The sequence below is a fragment of the Haliotis asinina genome, chromosome 3, assembly GCF_037392515.1.
Source record: "Haliotis asinina isolate JCU_RB_2024 chromosome 3, JCU_Hal_asi_v2, whole genome shotgun sequence".
Classification (NCBI taxonomy): domain Eukaryota; kingdom Metazoa; phylum Mollusca; class Gastropoda; order Lepetellida; family Haliotidae; genus Haliotis; species Haliotis asinina.
The window spans coordinates 87,184,277-87,199,674 of record NC_090282.1 but is presented as its reverse complement, the minus strand read 5'-3'; the positions used below and the strand labels follow the sequence as shown (position 1 = coordinate 87,199,674).

General features: G+C 42.1%; 1 protein-coding gene across 2 annotated transcripts in view; it reads right to left on the bottom strand.

Annotated features, from left to right (window-relative positions):
• Positions 1-15,398, bottom strand: part of LOC137278688 (coiled-coil domain-containing protein 112-like) — a 52,731-nt gene that overhangs the window by 2,639 nt on the left and 34,694 nt on the right. For both annotated transcript variants that reach the window (XM_067811197.1, XM_067811196.1), the window contains 3 exons: positions 12,794-12,943; positions 8,543-8,641; positions 8,312-8,430 (listed from right to left, as the gene is read on the bottom strand). In XM_067811197.1, coding sequence (XP_067667298.1) covers positions 8,312-8,430; positions 8,543-8,641; positions 12,794-12,943 — 368 coding nt within the window. The remainder of the gene's footprint in view (positions 1-8,311; positions 8,431-8,542; positions 8,642-12,793; positions 12,944-15,398) is intronic.

Here is a 15,398-nt window from a genome sequence, read left to right as displayed (position 1 = left end):
ACACCTGACTCACTACCCTGTACCACCTGACACATCAACCCTCTACCCCTGACTCACCAATCCTGTTCCTCCTGACACACCACCCTGTACTCCAGGACTGAACAACTCTGCACCTCCTGACTCAACACCCTGTGCCTTCTGACTCACCAACTCTGCACCTCCTGACTCAACACCCTGTGCCTTCTGACTCACCAACTCTGTACCTCCTGACTCACCACCTTCTACCCCCTGACTCCTCAACCCTGTACTCCTGATTCACTACCCGGTACCTCCTGACTCATCAACCCTCTATCCCTAACTCACCATCCTGTACCTCCTGTGATACTAAAATTGTTCGACTTACATTGCTCTTAATAATAATGTAATGTTTTGAATAAAATTGATATTTTATACTTATCCTGACTCATGCTTATCATGCTTATCTCCTCCCTCCATGGGAAGATAGTGGAACACTTGAAATCCCTTCAAGTTTTCTTCTGATTGAAACATATGTACAATACACTCACCCACGGAAGCCTCCCTTTCCAGCCAATACAGTGACATGACCAGCCATGCTTGCAACTCTCTCTGAAATCTCATAAGCCTGACACAAGAATTACTGTGAATTCAGTGTGCCTGAGAGGGAGGGCTTGACACCATGTATAAATATCAATTTTATTCAGAAAATTTCCTGATATTTTTCCTTGTCCTGATTAATGCCTAATATGCTTACGGAATCCAACGGTAAAGGCGGTGGGTCAAGCCACACTGGATTCTGTTGACTGCCATAAAACTATGCCCAGAACTCTCCCCGCTTCAGGTACTAGAACAGCAGTAGTTCAGTCCTGTATTCAGATTCATCTGTTAGATGGGAGGGATCACATCCAGTCAAACTTGTCTTGAAGCATTTGTTGACTGGAATGTGATAATATATAGATCAGCTAGCATCCTGCTTGTTCCCAGTGCAACTGTATGTCAAGATTTCTATGAAGACCAGTCACAACCCTTCTTCATGTACAAGTATCTTCATGATGAGTACAGGATCATAATTACTCATGCTTTCCTGTTCAAGACATGCACATGAACTCTCAACCATTATACTCCACAGAGCGTCCTGGTTAGTGGTTGGCAAAGACTGTATTTAATTTCCAAAAGTATCCCTCCATTATAGTTGTTAGTGAGCAGTTGCCATGTAGAGCGAGTGTTGATGCCAAGGTTCTCACTTTGTGTGGATTGGCACCTCGCGGAGGCTCAAGTCCTGCTGCTTTGCAGGCCCTCAATATAACGACTCTCATCCATACTGAGACAGTGTTGCAGGATACTTCTGACGGTGTCTCAGTAGATAGTGGGATGAATGGGTGCTTGAAACGTTTGTCTCCTTGACTTAGTTTGTTGGAGATATACTTTCAATGCTCTGACAGGGCATAATGATAAATCTTGTATCATGTGGCCCAAGGACTGTAGATATTGCAAGGATGTGGAATTGTCTGTTCGTCTTGTCCAGGCAGTTGATTTTTGGCAATGAAATCCCATTTCAGTCCTAGATGTACAATCTCACACTGACTGGAGTCGACTCAAGTCCAGAACATGTATTTCTGATATCCATGCCAAGTAGCAACAGTGTTTTCTTTGTTACTCGCCCGTGGAAGATGCTGCAGTGTAATATTTTCACTTCAATATTACACTAGTGTAATACTGCTTGACGTAAGACGTCAAAATGGTTCAATGTTGTGACGTCACAATGCTGATGTTGATGTCGCGATTTTACTAGACCTTGCTTGACTTGAAAGCTGAGTGTCCTCACACTGTAGGCAATTTCGCTGCAGTTTCTGTCAAGTCATGTTAGCGAGTAATAAACAGAATGCTAAACTCTCTTCCGTGAAATACCATTTTCATTAAACTCGTTAAAGATTTGGTATGAAACTCGCTTTCGCTCGTTTGATACCAAATCATTTAAACTTGTTTAACAAAAATGGTATTACACGGAAGAGAGTTTAGTATCCTCTATGTATCAATAATTCAAGTGATGTCCGGCCTAGTGACTCATAGACATCACTCATGAGGTGTTGTAGTATGAATCAAACCCCAAGCTGAAGCCTTAAATCTGAGCTGTTGGCCTTCCAGCTTGAATGATCATAGTAAGGCAAGTACTTCAGGTACTTTAGTCAGCTTGATCCCTGTTTTCATAGTGATAACAGAGCTGAGTGCCACCAAGTATGCTGAGGATGTAGAATCTTTCTGTCTGGCGTATCTTTCATATTGCGTCCATTTATTGTCTTATAAGGTACGGGTAAATCTTCATAGAGCTAGGGTGACTGCCACTGAAGTACAATATTCTTGATGAGGCCTTGATACGATCCAGATGTGAAGTTGGAACAATGTCAGATTGCCATGTGTTTGTTTGGTGTGCGGATGGATGGTTCTTCCACTCTGGCAGTTGTAGTTTGGGTTGTCCTAGTTCTTTGATGAGAACTGGGAAGAATCTCTTGCTTGCCAATAAGGTGTGACCAAAATCAGCTGAATCAGCATCATCTGTTTCATGCTTCCGTTGACTTTCAGCAGTAGTACTAAAGGGGGAACCCGTAAGAATTCTGCCTTCCCACGAGATTGCCCACACTTACGGAATCAGCACTGGACATACAAATGTTGGTATCAGCTTGTTGAACCTTGTGGCAAATAGGTCTATTTGAGAAGATCTGAATGTCTAACTGATGAGTCGAAACGCCTCTTGATTTAGCATCCATTCCGTTGGGGATGGTTGTAGAAGGAGTGACAGTGTGTCGGCCATGACGTTGCGTGCACCTGGGATGTGACATGCCTTTATGTGGAGGTTAAAGTCGTCAATGATGTCGAGTGGAAAGGTCAGCTGTAGCAGTGTGTGAGATCATGTTGATCCTTGCTTGTTTATGTAGAACGCTACTGTGGAGTTGTCAGTATGAACCATCAGTAGTTTGTTCCTAGGGGCTGTCGACCAATGACGCACTGCGCTTGTTACAGCTTTCATATCCAGGTGGTTGATATGCTGCAAGCATTCACTGCTCATCCAGATTCCTGCTACCACACTGTCGTCCAGGTGAGCACCCCAACCTTGTAGCAATGCATCTAAGCAGAGATGTTTTTTGTAGACCTGCTCTTGACATTCATGGTGAATCCACCATAGTATATATGGTCTCAAGTTGTCTGGCAGAGCTGTCCCATCTGAAGATATTCCAAAGAGTAGAACTGTCCACTGGTAATGTTGACCGTTGAATAGGAAGCGCAGATATTTCCTGGAGCCCCGATGAATTGGAATGTGTAGGTAGGCATCTTGTAGATCAATGCTGGTGAGATAATCCGCTGGATGGATGAGATGCCTCACTTCTGAAGCGTTCTGGTTTCAGTAGGTAATCCTTGTTGAACTCCTTCATGTTGTATGTCAGTCGAAACCTTTCCTTGGAGTTTTTCTTGAGTACCAGAAAGAGATTGGGGAGTAGAATCTTGCTGTTAATCTATCCAGGTGTAGTTTTTTGACTGCACTTTTCTCCAGTAGAAATGATATGGCGTCATTGATCCCTGCCGTACACAAAGAGTGCTGTGTCTCTTGTAAGCGGTGGTGCTGCCTGTAGTGGGATCTTATAGCCATCTCGTAATGCTCATGACGAAATCGTCATTGAGAAGACCCTAATTATTCCAGTAGCATTGTAGATGTCCACCCACTTATGAAGGTTGTATGGGAACATCTAGGGGTGGAAGACTGATCTTCAGTATTTTCCTCCTTGAGTGCCCCTGGCAGGATGTCCTGTTCCATGGTAACATCTGCTTCCTCCGGCTGAGCAGCGAAAAGATCTATTGCCACCATTAGCGTTGTACATCTTTGTCTCTCACTCTCTGGACCAAGTAGAACTTTGACTTGTTGGAGTAATGCTGAGATGTCTGCTTATGGACCGTTGTCAGAGTGTCAATCTACTTTATCATCAATACTTCCCACAGATGGTGACCAGAGAGCCCGATACAAGGGTTAAGTAAAGCTGTCACCCCAAGATGATGCTGATAACAAACCTTGCCGGCGTATTAGATTCAATCCCGCAGATGTAGAGGCTAGATGCTCCAAAATGAATTCTTGATGATTCATCTGAGTGGTTAGCACACAGAAGATCATTTCTTCTTCAGTCTCTGGCTGATAGCCCTGGAATGGCTGAGTTTGAAGAAAGGACACCGAGTGGTTGTATCCAGCTGAGCCAGTTGCTTGTAATAATATCCATACTGAAGTATGCTCAAAGCGCTACGCTATATAAAGAGTTCAGAACAGTTGGAAAGACATATGAAAGAGGTGACTTTTCAGTTTTGACTGGAATCTAGAGAAGTCACAGGTGTTCTGGAGAGCAAGGGGCAGATCATTCCAGGGTGTTGAAACTGCGTATGATCTGCTGCTGTAGCGAACACTGTTAACTCTAGGAACAAGCAGAAGGTTTTTGTCCTGAGAACGAAGGGATCAAGCTGGTTTGTATGGCATAAGTAGATTATAGAGATAAGCAGGAGTGCTTCCGGACAGGCAGCAGTAGGTGAGGCAGAGGAGTTTGAAGTGGATATAGTTCTTGATTGGAAGCCAGTGAAGAGATTGAAGGACAAGAGAGATATGATCAAACTTCTTTGACCTAGTGATGACATGTGCAGTAGCATTTTGGATTCTTTGAAGTCTCTGGATTTGTGATTTGTTTGCACTGGCAAGGACGGAGTTACAAAAGTCCAGACGGGTCATTACATGGGATAAGGTGAAAGTTTTTGCCAGTTCCATAGTCAGGCATTGGCTAATGGAACTGATAATGCATAGAGCTGCAAAGCAGATCTTAGAGAGACATGTGATCATCCAAAGATAGGTCAGAATCAAGGATGACACCAAGATCTCTTACTTTCTGTGAGAATGGAATACTTTTACCATCAAAATCAAGACCATTCAATGAGCACTGAGAGCAATGTTTTGCAGGACCCAGTAGAAAACATTCTCCTCCACTTTGTAGGATCTCACTGAAGAGCTTGTAGGCCTCATCTATATTGGACGCTTTCATAAAGGGCTCCATGTGATGTAAAGGGAATGAACGAGCGCTGGTACTTAGTTGCCATCTAACAGGCCATTGACATAGTTTCAGAGATTGTAGATATCGGAGATCATAATCCACAACATGATCTCTGAGTCTGTGAAGATGACTCTGCTGATGATGATCAATGATGTCTCACATCTATCACTGTCCATTGAAACCTCTCTGTCCTTCCATGAATGCATTTGCGAGTGGGGAACAATGTCCATGCAGTGAACATCATCATGATCTTCTTATCTGTGCGTATCCCTGGATAAACTTCCATTCCACAAATGCCTTTGCGCATGCTCGCGTGAATCCCCATTCAATTAAGGAGAAGATGAACGATGACCACAGATGTAGACCGTGAACACTTGTGGCTGTAGCAGGATCCATGAGTGTGAGCACTTGGCGAGTTGATGGAATGAGCTTCATCCAAAATGTGATGTGATGATACAGCCGATGGTGATGATTTCCATCAACAGGAGCATTCATCCGATGCCTCCTCTTCATCCAACTCATCTATTGCAGCTGATGAACCGTCTCATAAGGTGACTGTAGTTGACTACTGCTGACTGACGTTTCCGGTCCTCTTCCAACAGCGATCCATCTAATTCATCATATGAGTGGTGAACTGTTGCATGAAGAGGCCGGTGTCCAGTGACTGTGGTGCATGCAGTGGCGGTTGATTCACAAAAGCATCTGATGTGTTGAGTGTAGATGTTGTAGATGACTGTGTAGAAAGTAGACTCTATGAAGGCTGCAGTGTTCCTGTCAGTGTAGTTGATGAAGGTCTAGCAGACGCTGAATGTTGATCATGAGTGCTGATATCTGTACCTCAGGAAGTGGTTGTTGGGGTTCATCGTAGATGTGACGTCCATCAGGAGGGACGATGTCATCACTGAAGGACTTAGTAGAATCTTATCAGCGCTGATCTAGTAGTTGAAGACTTAGTGCTGATCTAGTAGTTGAAGACTTAGCGCTGATCTAGTAGTGGAAGACTTAGCGCTGATCTAGTAGTTGAAGACTTAGCGCTGATCTAGTAGTTGAAGACTCAGCGCTGATCTAGTAGTTGAAGACTTAGCGCTGATCTAGTAGTTGAAGACTCAGCGCTGATCTAGTAGTGGAAGACTTAGTGCTGATCTAGTAGTTGAAGACTCAGCGCTGATCTAGTAGTGGAAGACTTAGTGCTGATCTAGTAGTTGAAGACTCAGTGCTGATCTAGTAGTTGAAGACTCAGCGCTGATCTAGTAGTGGAAGACTTAGCGCTGATCTAGTAGTGGAAGACTTAGCGCTGATCTAGTAGTTGAAGACTCAGCGCTGATCTAGTAGTGGAAGACTTAGCGCTGATCTAGTAGTTGAAGACTTAGCGCTGATCTAGTAGTTGAAGACTTAGCGCTGATCTAGTAGTTGAAGGCTCAGCGCTGATCTAGTAGTTGAAGACTCAGCGCTGATCTAGTAGTGGAAGACTTAGCGCTGATCTAGTAGTGGAAGACTCAGTGCTGATCTAGTAGTTGAAGACTTAGCGCTGATCTAGTAGTGGAAGACTTAGCGCTGATCTAGTAGTTGAAGACTTAGTGCTGATCTAGTAGTTGAAGACTTAGCGCTGATCTAGTAGTGGAAGACTTAGCGCTGATCTTGTAGTGGAAGACTTAGCGCTGATCTAGTAGTTGAAGACTCAGCGCTGATCTAGTAGTTGAAGACTTAGCGCTGATCTAGTAGTTGAAGACTCAGCGCTGATCTAGTAGTGGAAGACTTAGTGCTGATCTAGTAGTTGAAGACTCAGCGCTGATCTAGTAGTGGAAGACTTAGTGCTGATCTAGTAGTTGAAGACTCAGCGCTGATCTAGTAGTTGAAGACTCAGCGCTGATCTAGTAGTTGAAGACTTAGCGCTGATCTAGTAGTGGAAGACTTAGCGCTGATCTAGTAGTGGAAGACTTAGCGCTGATCTAGTAGTTGAAGACTCAGCGCTGATCTAGTAGTGGAAGACTTAGCGCTGATCTAGTAGTTGAAGACTTAGCGCTGATCTAGTAGTTGAAGACTTAGCGCTGATCTAGTAGTTGAAGGCTCAGCGCTGATCTAGTAGTTGAAGACTCAGCGCTGATCTAGTAGTGGAAGACTTAGCGCTGATCTAGTAGTGGAAGACTCAGTGCTGATCTAGTAGTGGAAGACTTAACGCTGATCTAGTAGTGGAAGACTTAGCGCTGATCTAGTAGTTGAAGACTTAGCGCAGTTCTAGTAGTGGAAGACTTAGCGCTGATCTAGTAGTGGAAGACTTAGCGCTGATCTAGTAGTGGAAGACTTAGCGCTGATCTAGTAGTGGAAGACTTAGCGCTGATCTAGTAGTGGAAGACTTAGCGCTGATCTAGTAGTGGAAGACTTAGCGCTGATCTGGTAGTGGAAGACTTAGTCTTAGATGATGATGACTTCAATTTTTAGGATGAGATGATCCCAATTCTGAAGATGGCTTCTTCTGTGATCTAGACGAAGTCTCGCTGGTATCTTGACCATGCACCCGAAGAAAGTCTGACTGATCACTAAAATCATGAATGTCAGCTGTGATCAACAAACAGTTACTGGGCGCAGAATCAACCGATTCAGACATGACTTGAGAGAGCCTATGTTGTTTGTCCATAGTATGGCTTTGTACAGTATACAAATATACTGCAAATTCTGAATCTTACAAAGTTCATAGAGAACAGTGGAAAAAGAAAGAGGTTTGCATGAAGGACATAATATATGCAGATCAACTGCCGACAGCCGTTACTTAAATTGGGAGCATGATTTCATCATCTTCAGTTGAAGAAAACGTGTCCACAACACATGAAAATTTATAAATTTCAACAATAATTTTACATTAAGACACTAATATTTGCAGTCCCAAAACTGAATATGACACAATTTAGTTTACAGGACCGAAATAAAAGCTGTATCAGGACCCAAGGTGCCTCCAACCATCCTCGTCGGGCGATGAAGAAGAGAGTGACAAGCATGGCTGGTCATGTGACCATATTGGCAGGAAAGGCAGGCTTCTGAGAGTGAGTGTATTGTACGTCTGCTTCAATTAGAAGGGAACTTCAAGGGATTTCAAGTGTTCCACTATCTTCCCATAGAGGGAGGAGATAAGTATAATAGCATGAGTAAGGATAAGGAAAAATGTTATAATTCCATTGAATATAGGGATATCTTAGAACTTCTTGTTTCTGTGGTATGATGACACTGTGAAACACTAACAAGCCCAGCTTCCAAGCTGAACAACGACCTGATTGCAGATGTACCTGTGAGGCATCTGAAGCACCTGCCCTCCCCCAATGGGTCCTGGTTCTTTTAGTCTCTCCTTCCAGCCTTTGGTTGGCTTGTACAGTCGGTCTGGATCTCGCGGAACAAACATCTCCACCTGAAATGTTCAGGCCAATACATTGGAACAAAGTCACAGTCACAAACCAAAAACAATATTTCAGCATACCATCGAATAAAAGTGTGAAAAGTAATAAACTGTTAATTCTTGCCTGTTGTTTAATTCTGGCCATCTTCTTCTGTTTTTCTCTTTCTTCTTCTTCTTCTTTTGCTTTCTTCTTCATAACCTTCTCCGAAACTGCTCTCAGATCCTATCCAACAAAACACCATCATGATGACTGATAATATTATAGTACAGATAAGTCAACAAGAGTCATCAGAAGATGACATATCCCCCCAGCCTGCACATATTTGAAAGGACAAATCATCTGACAGTTGCTTGATGTTTTCTAAAATTAAGTTTGAATTGTTTCCATGGAAGTAATGAAAAATATAAATGCCATATATCTGTAAACAGCAAAAGGCACCACTTCAAGATCTGTCTCATATATCTACCAAGATCTGTTGAAAGATATGAAATGGTTTTCGAGTTGTGCTCTGGAAACGAGGTCTATCCCTCCATTTTGAGACTAAGTCAGAATTGTTTCAATGGAAACCAGGAAAAATAAACATGCCAAAACATTGTAAATAGAAAAAGGCACCACCACCTTGGGGTCTGCCAAACATATCTGCCAAGTTTTGCAGAAAGAGATTTAGAAGTTTTTGAGTTCTGCTCCAGCAACGAAGCCCATCCCTCCATTTTGAGACTGAGTCCAAAACGTTTCCATGGATTAAAAAATTTATCAAAAAAACCTGTAAATAGCAAAAGGCACCACTTTAGGTTCTGAATGTTATATCTACCAAGTTTTGCAGAAAAATATTGAACAGTTTTTGAGTTGTGCTCTGGAAATGAAGCCCATCCCTCCATTTTGAGATTAAGTTCGAAACATTTCCATGGAAACCGGGAAAATAATAAATTACGAAAAGATTCATCAGAAGATGACACATCCACCTGGCCCCTACATGTTTGAAAGGACAAATCATCTGACAGTTACTCATTGTTTTCTCAGACTAAGTTTGAATTGTTTCCATGGAATTCATGAAAATTATAAATGGCATATATCTGTAATCGGTAAAGTCACAATTTCTCATATATCTGCCAAGATCTGTTGAAAGATATGAAACGGTTTGGGCGTTGTGCTTTGGGAACGAAGCCCATCCCTCCATTTTGAGACTAAGTCCAAAACGTTTCCATGGAAAACAAGAAATCACAAAAACCTTACAAAACCAAAAGGCACCACTTTGGGGTCTGCCACACATATCTACCAAGTTTTACAGACAGATATTAAAAAGTTTTTGAGTTCCGCTCTGGAAACGAAACACACCTCTCACTTTTGAGAGTAAGTCAAAAACGTTCCATTGAAACTGAGAAAATAATAAATCACTAAAATCTGTACATAGCAAAAAGCACCACTTCAGCTTCTGACTGATATATCTACCAAGTTTCGCAGAAAAATATTGAACGTTTTTTTAGTTCTGGCCCCTCCCTCCATTTTGAGACTCTAGGGAAACTGGGAAAATAATAAATCACATAAACCTGCTGTACACAGCAAAAGGCACAGCAAAAATACTAACACCGAAATGTTCCATGGAAAAACAAAAAAAATATAAATGCCCAAACTATGTAAATAGCAAAAGACACAACCATAGGCTGAGATTACTATATCTATCAAGTTTGGTCTAAAAATATTGAACGGTTTCTGAGTTATGCTCTGGAAACAAAATGATAACGGACGAACGGTGGACTGATGGACAGATGAGACATCGCCTATATCAATAAAAACCTGTAAATAGCAAAAAGCACCAGTTTAAGTTCTCACTGATATATCTACCAAGTTTTGCGGAAAATACTGAATGGTTTTTGAGTTCTGCTCCAGAAACGAAGCCCACCCCACCATTAGGCTAACACCAAAATGTTCCATGGAAAAACAAAAAAAAAAAAAAAAAAATATACCCAAACTATGTAAATAGCAAAAGACACAACTATAGGTTGAGATTATTATATCTATCAAGTTTGGTCTACAAATATTGAACGATTTCTGAGTTATGCTCTGGAAACAAAATGATTACGGACGGACGGAGAGACAGACAGAGGAGGCGTTGATTATATGACAAAGGAAGTAAAACTGTTGAAATATCACAGTAAGACAATTACATATAGCTTATCAGTGCCATTGTAGTTACATAATTCCTTCAGGTGTTTGTGACAGTTGTGAAAATTAAGCCATACACTCAAGGTCACACGCCACCAAAATGCAAATATAATTCAAACACAGTTATCATTTATACTGAACCCAGTCGAAGCCGGTGGGTGTGCACTCAAGTGTAACGAAGCCTTCTCATTGGCCACTGGTTCATTTGCTGACACACCTAGCTGGCTCTGGGTTTATAGCTTAAAAGCCAGATAGGTGTTAATTTCAAATTGGGCCTACCTTTAGAATACAGCACCACAAACTTTAAAGACACGTTGCAGGTGATTTTGTTCAAAAGCATGTTCTTGAAACAATGCCCTATGATGCTGGCATAGCAACGAGGTCGTCAAGCTCAGCGAGTGTGTATAAGCTCCGCTCACTGATGTTTCATCTCTACCAGCCATGGCATTACAGAAACCCAACGATGTTGAGAGTTTCCAGTAGTAGTTCCCGGAGGATGCGCAATTTTTCGCAAGTACCCGTTTTCAATATTTTTTCGTTTTTGACTAATATGCTCATATTTCTTGGTATTAAAAGGTGCTGAGGTATTATATTTTGTGTATTTATATATTTTCTATTTTTAAATTTAGTAAGAATGACTTACATTGGTCACATTGTGCCATGTTTTCTTATTCGCAGTTTTGGTTAATGTAAAATAATCTAAATATATTCTATATTTCGGTTTCAAACGTGACTGTTTGGGTCAAATGAATTATAACTGTAAACTAATATACATATATATCTTTGTCATTCAGTAATTTGCACCATTACAAGGCAATATTTATTTCTCGAAGCGGTAAGAATTCATTACACTGGATATGTCAGCCATTTTTGTGCCCGTTCGGTGAGCGTATTCTATTTATTAGGATTATTCCAAGGGTTAGGGTTAGGTTTAGGTTTAGGTTTAGGGTTAGGGTACAGGGTTAGGGTTAGGGTTAGGGTTAGGGCTAGGGCTAGGGCTAGGGTAAGGGACCAAATCCAATGTACTAGGTAAATGCATGAGTACCAATTGTTTTCCTTTTCCATTTTTAATACTTTGTTCACAAAGAAAAAACGTCAAAAGTTAAATATACGATGAAATGGTTTAATGTCAAAATTTTGGGCTAATGGAAATTGGCCTCCAGCAACTTTCACCTCTAGATCTACATATTTTCAAAAATGATTCGAAGTCTAACTCACCAAACATGCCCATGTCTCACTCATTCCTTAGCGCGATCCACACTATCCTTACTGTGTTCCCTACAACACTTTTCAGTCACGAAAGCACCCAATGATTTTTATACAAGCATGCCATTTATGCATGCACCGTGAAATCAACGTCTGACGCCTGACGTCAACAACCGTTTTCAGTTCGAGCCATATCGACTCATTCAACACAGCACGGTATCTTGTACATTACGGAATAGGACGATCGTGCCAAATGATATCGGGACCATTCGGCAACCGTCAGAAGATTGAAGCATGAGGCACCAAGTCTACTCGTAAACTTCGTAATTGTCCGCAACCAATTCAACTCTTTCCGTTCATTTCCTTGACCTCACAGGAATGACCAGCTAAATTTGCACATTGTGCAACAATGTGGACATAGCTCAGTCGGTTAGCTGTCGGGCTAACAATCTGAAGGTCGTGGGTTCGCGTCTGACGGCTTCTCACAAACTGGTTGCCTGTCTCACTGACATGTGACCTACAGCTGGGAACGTCCTCATGAGAAATTGTGGTGCTGAATTCTAAAGGTGCTCCACAAATTGCATTTGCTCAGTGATTGAAGTTGTGCATTGCAAATTGTCATTAACAGACAGGCTAATGACAAGACTTCGATTTCATGGGCTATTTTTCATTGCGTTTTTTTTTCAACTTTATGGGTTGAATTGGCATTTTTGATGCTTTGTTTCGGTAAGTGCATTCTGAAGGGTGTCAAAATCTGCAAAGCTGTGTTTTACGTTGCATGTGACCGTTAAAAGAACATATATTATAACATGAAAAAAAGGAGAATGACTTGCCTTGAATGAAATAAGACCCCCTTTTTAATGCACAACAAACTTCACAACTGGTCTCCTGCTATCTTTTCTACTTACCATGTGTAACTGCACACTGATTTGAGGGGTGATTTCAGTTTTGATTTCACATTGGAAGGCTGGTATAATGAACATAAGCTGAGGATACAGTACTGACCCTGTCTCTGAACTTGACAATTTCCCGGGCAGACAGCTGCTGCCTCCTCTCACGCTCCACCTCCTCACACCTCTCCTCTTGTGCCCGGAGGAACTCCTCTTCCTCCTCTCTTTGCTGCTTGTACTCCAACACCCGTGAACGCATCTCCATCTGCAACAGTGCATCTACATCTACAACAGTGCAACTACACCTACAACAGTTACAACAACGTTGACTAATGAAAACTTTGCTTGGAAGGTGTAATCCTAGTTCACAGCTTTCGGCCATGGAGCCTAAATGTAAAGGCCTAAAGGTGTGAAGTTTTTGAAGATGCGTTATAACATTTCAAATGGAGGACAAATCACACTTACTTGATGAAACAGTCAAGGCCAGTGGTTGTCTCTCACGTTAACCTGGTGATGCTTTATGTGACATGACAGAGTAGATTGTCATCTCAGAAAAACATGGTTTTAATCATTTGTTAATTTGCAATGCCACGACTGTCAAACATTCTGCATGAACGTGCCATTGGCATGCTGAATATGGGTATGTCTGTCACTGATGTTGCGAGGGTTATGGGATGCACTTGACAGACCATCCATAATCTCAAGACACGTGTCCATCAAAGTGGCACCACAGCTGACTGCCCCCGTCCTGGTCGACCACATGTGACGTCACATGCAGAAGACCGACACATTGTCTTACGTCATTTGCGTAATTGGTTTGTCACTGCCTCATTCACTGGGAATGTATTGTTTGGAGGTCAAGTGACTGCCCAAACCATTTGAAATTGCCTGCGCTCTGCTTGTCTTCATGCACGCTGACCATATCACGGACCAATTCTAACCCTAACCTTTACTGATGGAAGGGTTAGAGTTTGGAGAAGATGAGGAGAACGCAATGCCCAGTGTTGCATACAAGAACCCTATAGAGCATGTGTGGGATGTGTTAGGCAGGTGGCTCTGTCAAGTAAGGAATCTTCAACAGAACTTGCAGGAGCTTGGGGCCATGTTGGTACAAATATGACAGCGTTCAGAGGCATCATCCAAGCCATGAGGAGATGTTGTATCGCAGTTGTGAACGCCCATGGAGGACACACGGTGGAACCGATTCCATGACAAACATGATCTGTATGCTATAGCATCTTTAATGACAAGAGAATTGACTACAATCGTTATTTCAAACCCATTTTCCAAAATGTTCAAATTATTAAGTCTTTAAAGGGCATTTAGACGTGAAAATACATAAGAAAATAAGAATGGAGATTTTATGGATATCAACTTCTTTATTATGGGAACACAACGTTTCGAAGTTAATGCTTACTCCTTCATCGGGTGATCAGGTTACTCCTTCATCAGGTGATCAGCTTACTCCTTCATCAGGTGATCAGCTTACTCCTTCATCGGGTGAATGAAATGGGGTTCAGAGCTATATTCATATGTACAGGTAAACAATAACAAAGTAACAAGTGGATTGAATTAACGAAAGCTGGAAGCCAGTATAAACAAGCACTGAAAGGAAGCTGACAGTTATGATAACAATGATGGAAGCCAATGGTAATACATTACACATGATAGGATTATGTTTACATAACACAGATAGGGGATGAAGGACGATGTACATGATTGGAGATTAAGCATGGAAGCCAATGCTCAGGCAGGTAGAATTCAAGTGACACTTCTTATGAGCTCCTTTCACCTCTCGTTTTCTGTTCGATGGGAAGATTCCTGAAATTTACCTCAGCATGCTGAGCTCGTGAAAACCATAGTGTCCCTGTCATCCTTTGAAGCCATATGTTCTGCCTTTCATGGCAAGCCATCAAGAGGCAAACGTAGCAATGTCCCTGATGGGTAGCGCCGTCAACAGGATTGTTCCCAGGTTCCCTCCTTGACGTCCGTCATGGGTAGGCTGAAACATCCTTACTAAGGTGGTTGAAGATATGAATCACCACGACCAGCTCCTCCTTACGAACAAGCATACGGCACTAACATTAGGTTGGTAAAAAAACACTGTCATATTGAAAACATTCTGGGGCGCCTCAGTGTATCACACTCAGTAAGCTGTCTCTCTTCGCTGGTTGACAATTCCCGACAATACCGCTCTTAGTGGGGATGGCACTGTTGTCATTGGCATTAAAAAGCTGGATGTGTTATCCACTTACAAGACCAAGGCAATAATGTCAGTGTGCTTCATAGTGCCACCAAAAAGCAAAATTCTCTGGTAAACATACAGCTGTCCGTCATATGCAAATGCTACAAACCAGACAACATGGTCGACAGTTAACCAGACAAGTACTAACGCCTAAATTCCAGACAAAATGACGCCTGTTACTGGTCAAGGCATCACTGCTGGTACCATGCTGCAAAAAATCTAGACACCGCTGTCCAGAAACTTGCAGATGATGTAGACGGAAGGTGACACAGATGTTGAAACAGGCCATGAGTATCCCCTGCAAGACACCATAACATGACTATTCGTGAACATCAACGTCTAGTGCCTGGAATAGGAGGGTGAAGAAACAGTTCATCAGGGAACATCGAATATCCTGATAAATGAGACAAAAATGTAGCCTGGAGCAGTGCATTAAACATAATCAAGCACTGGAGAAAGTGGCGCACTTGGAGAC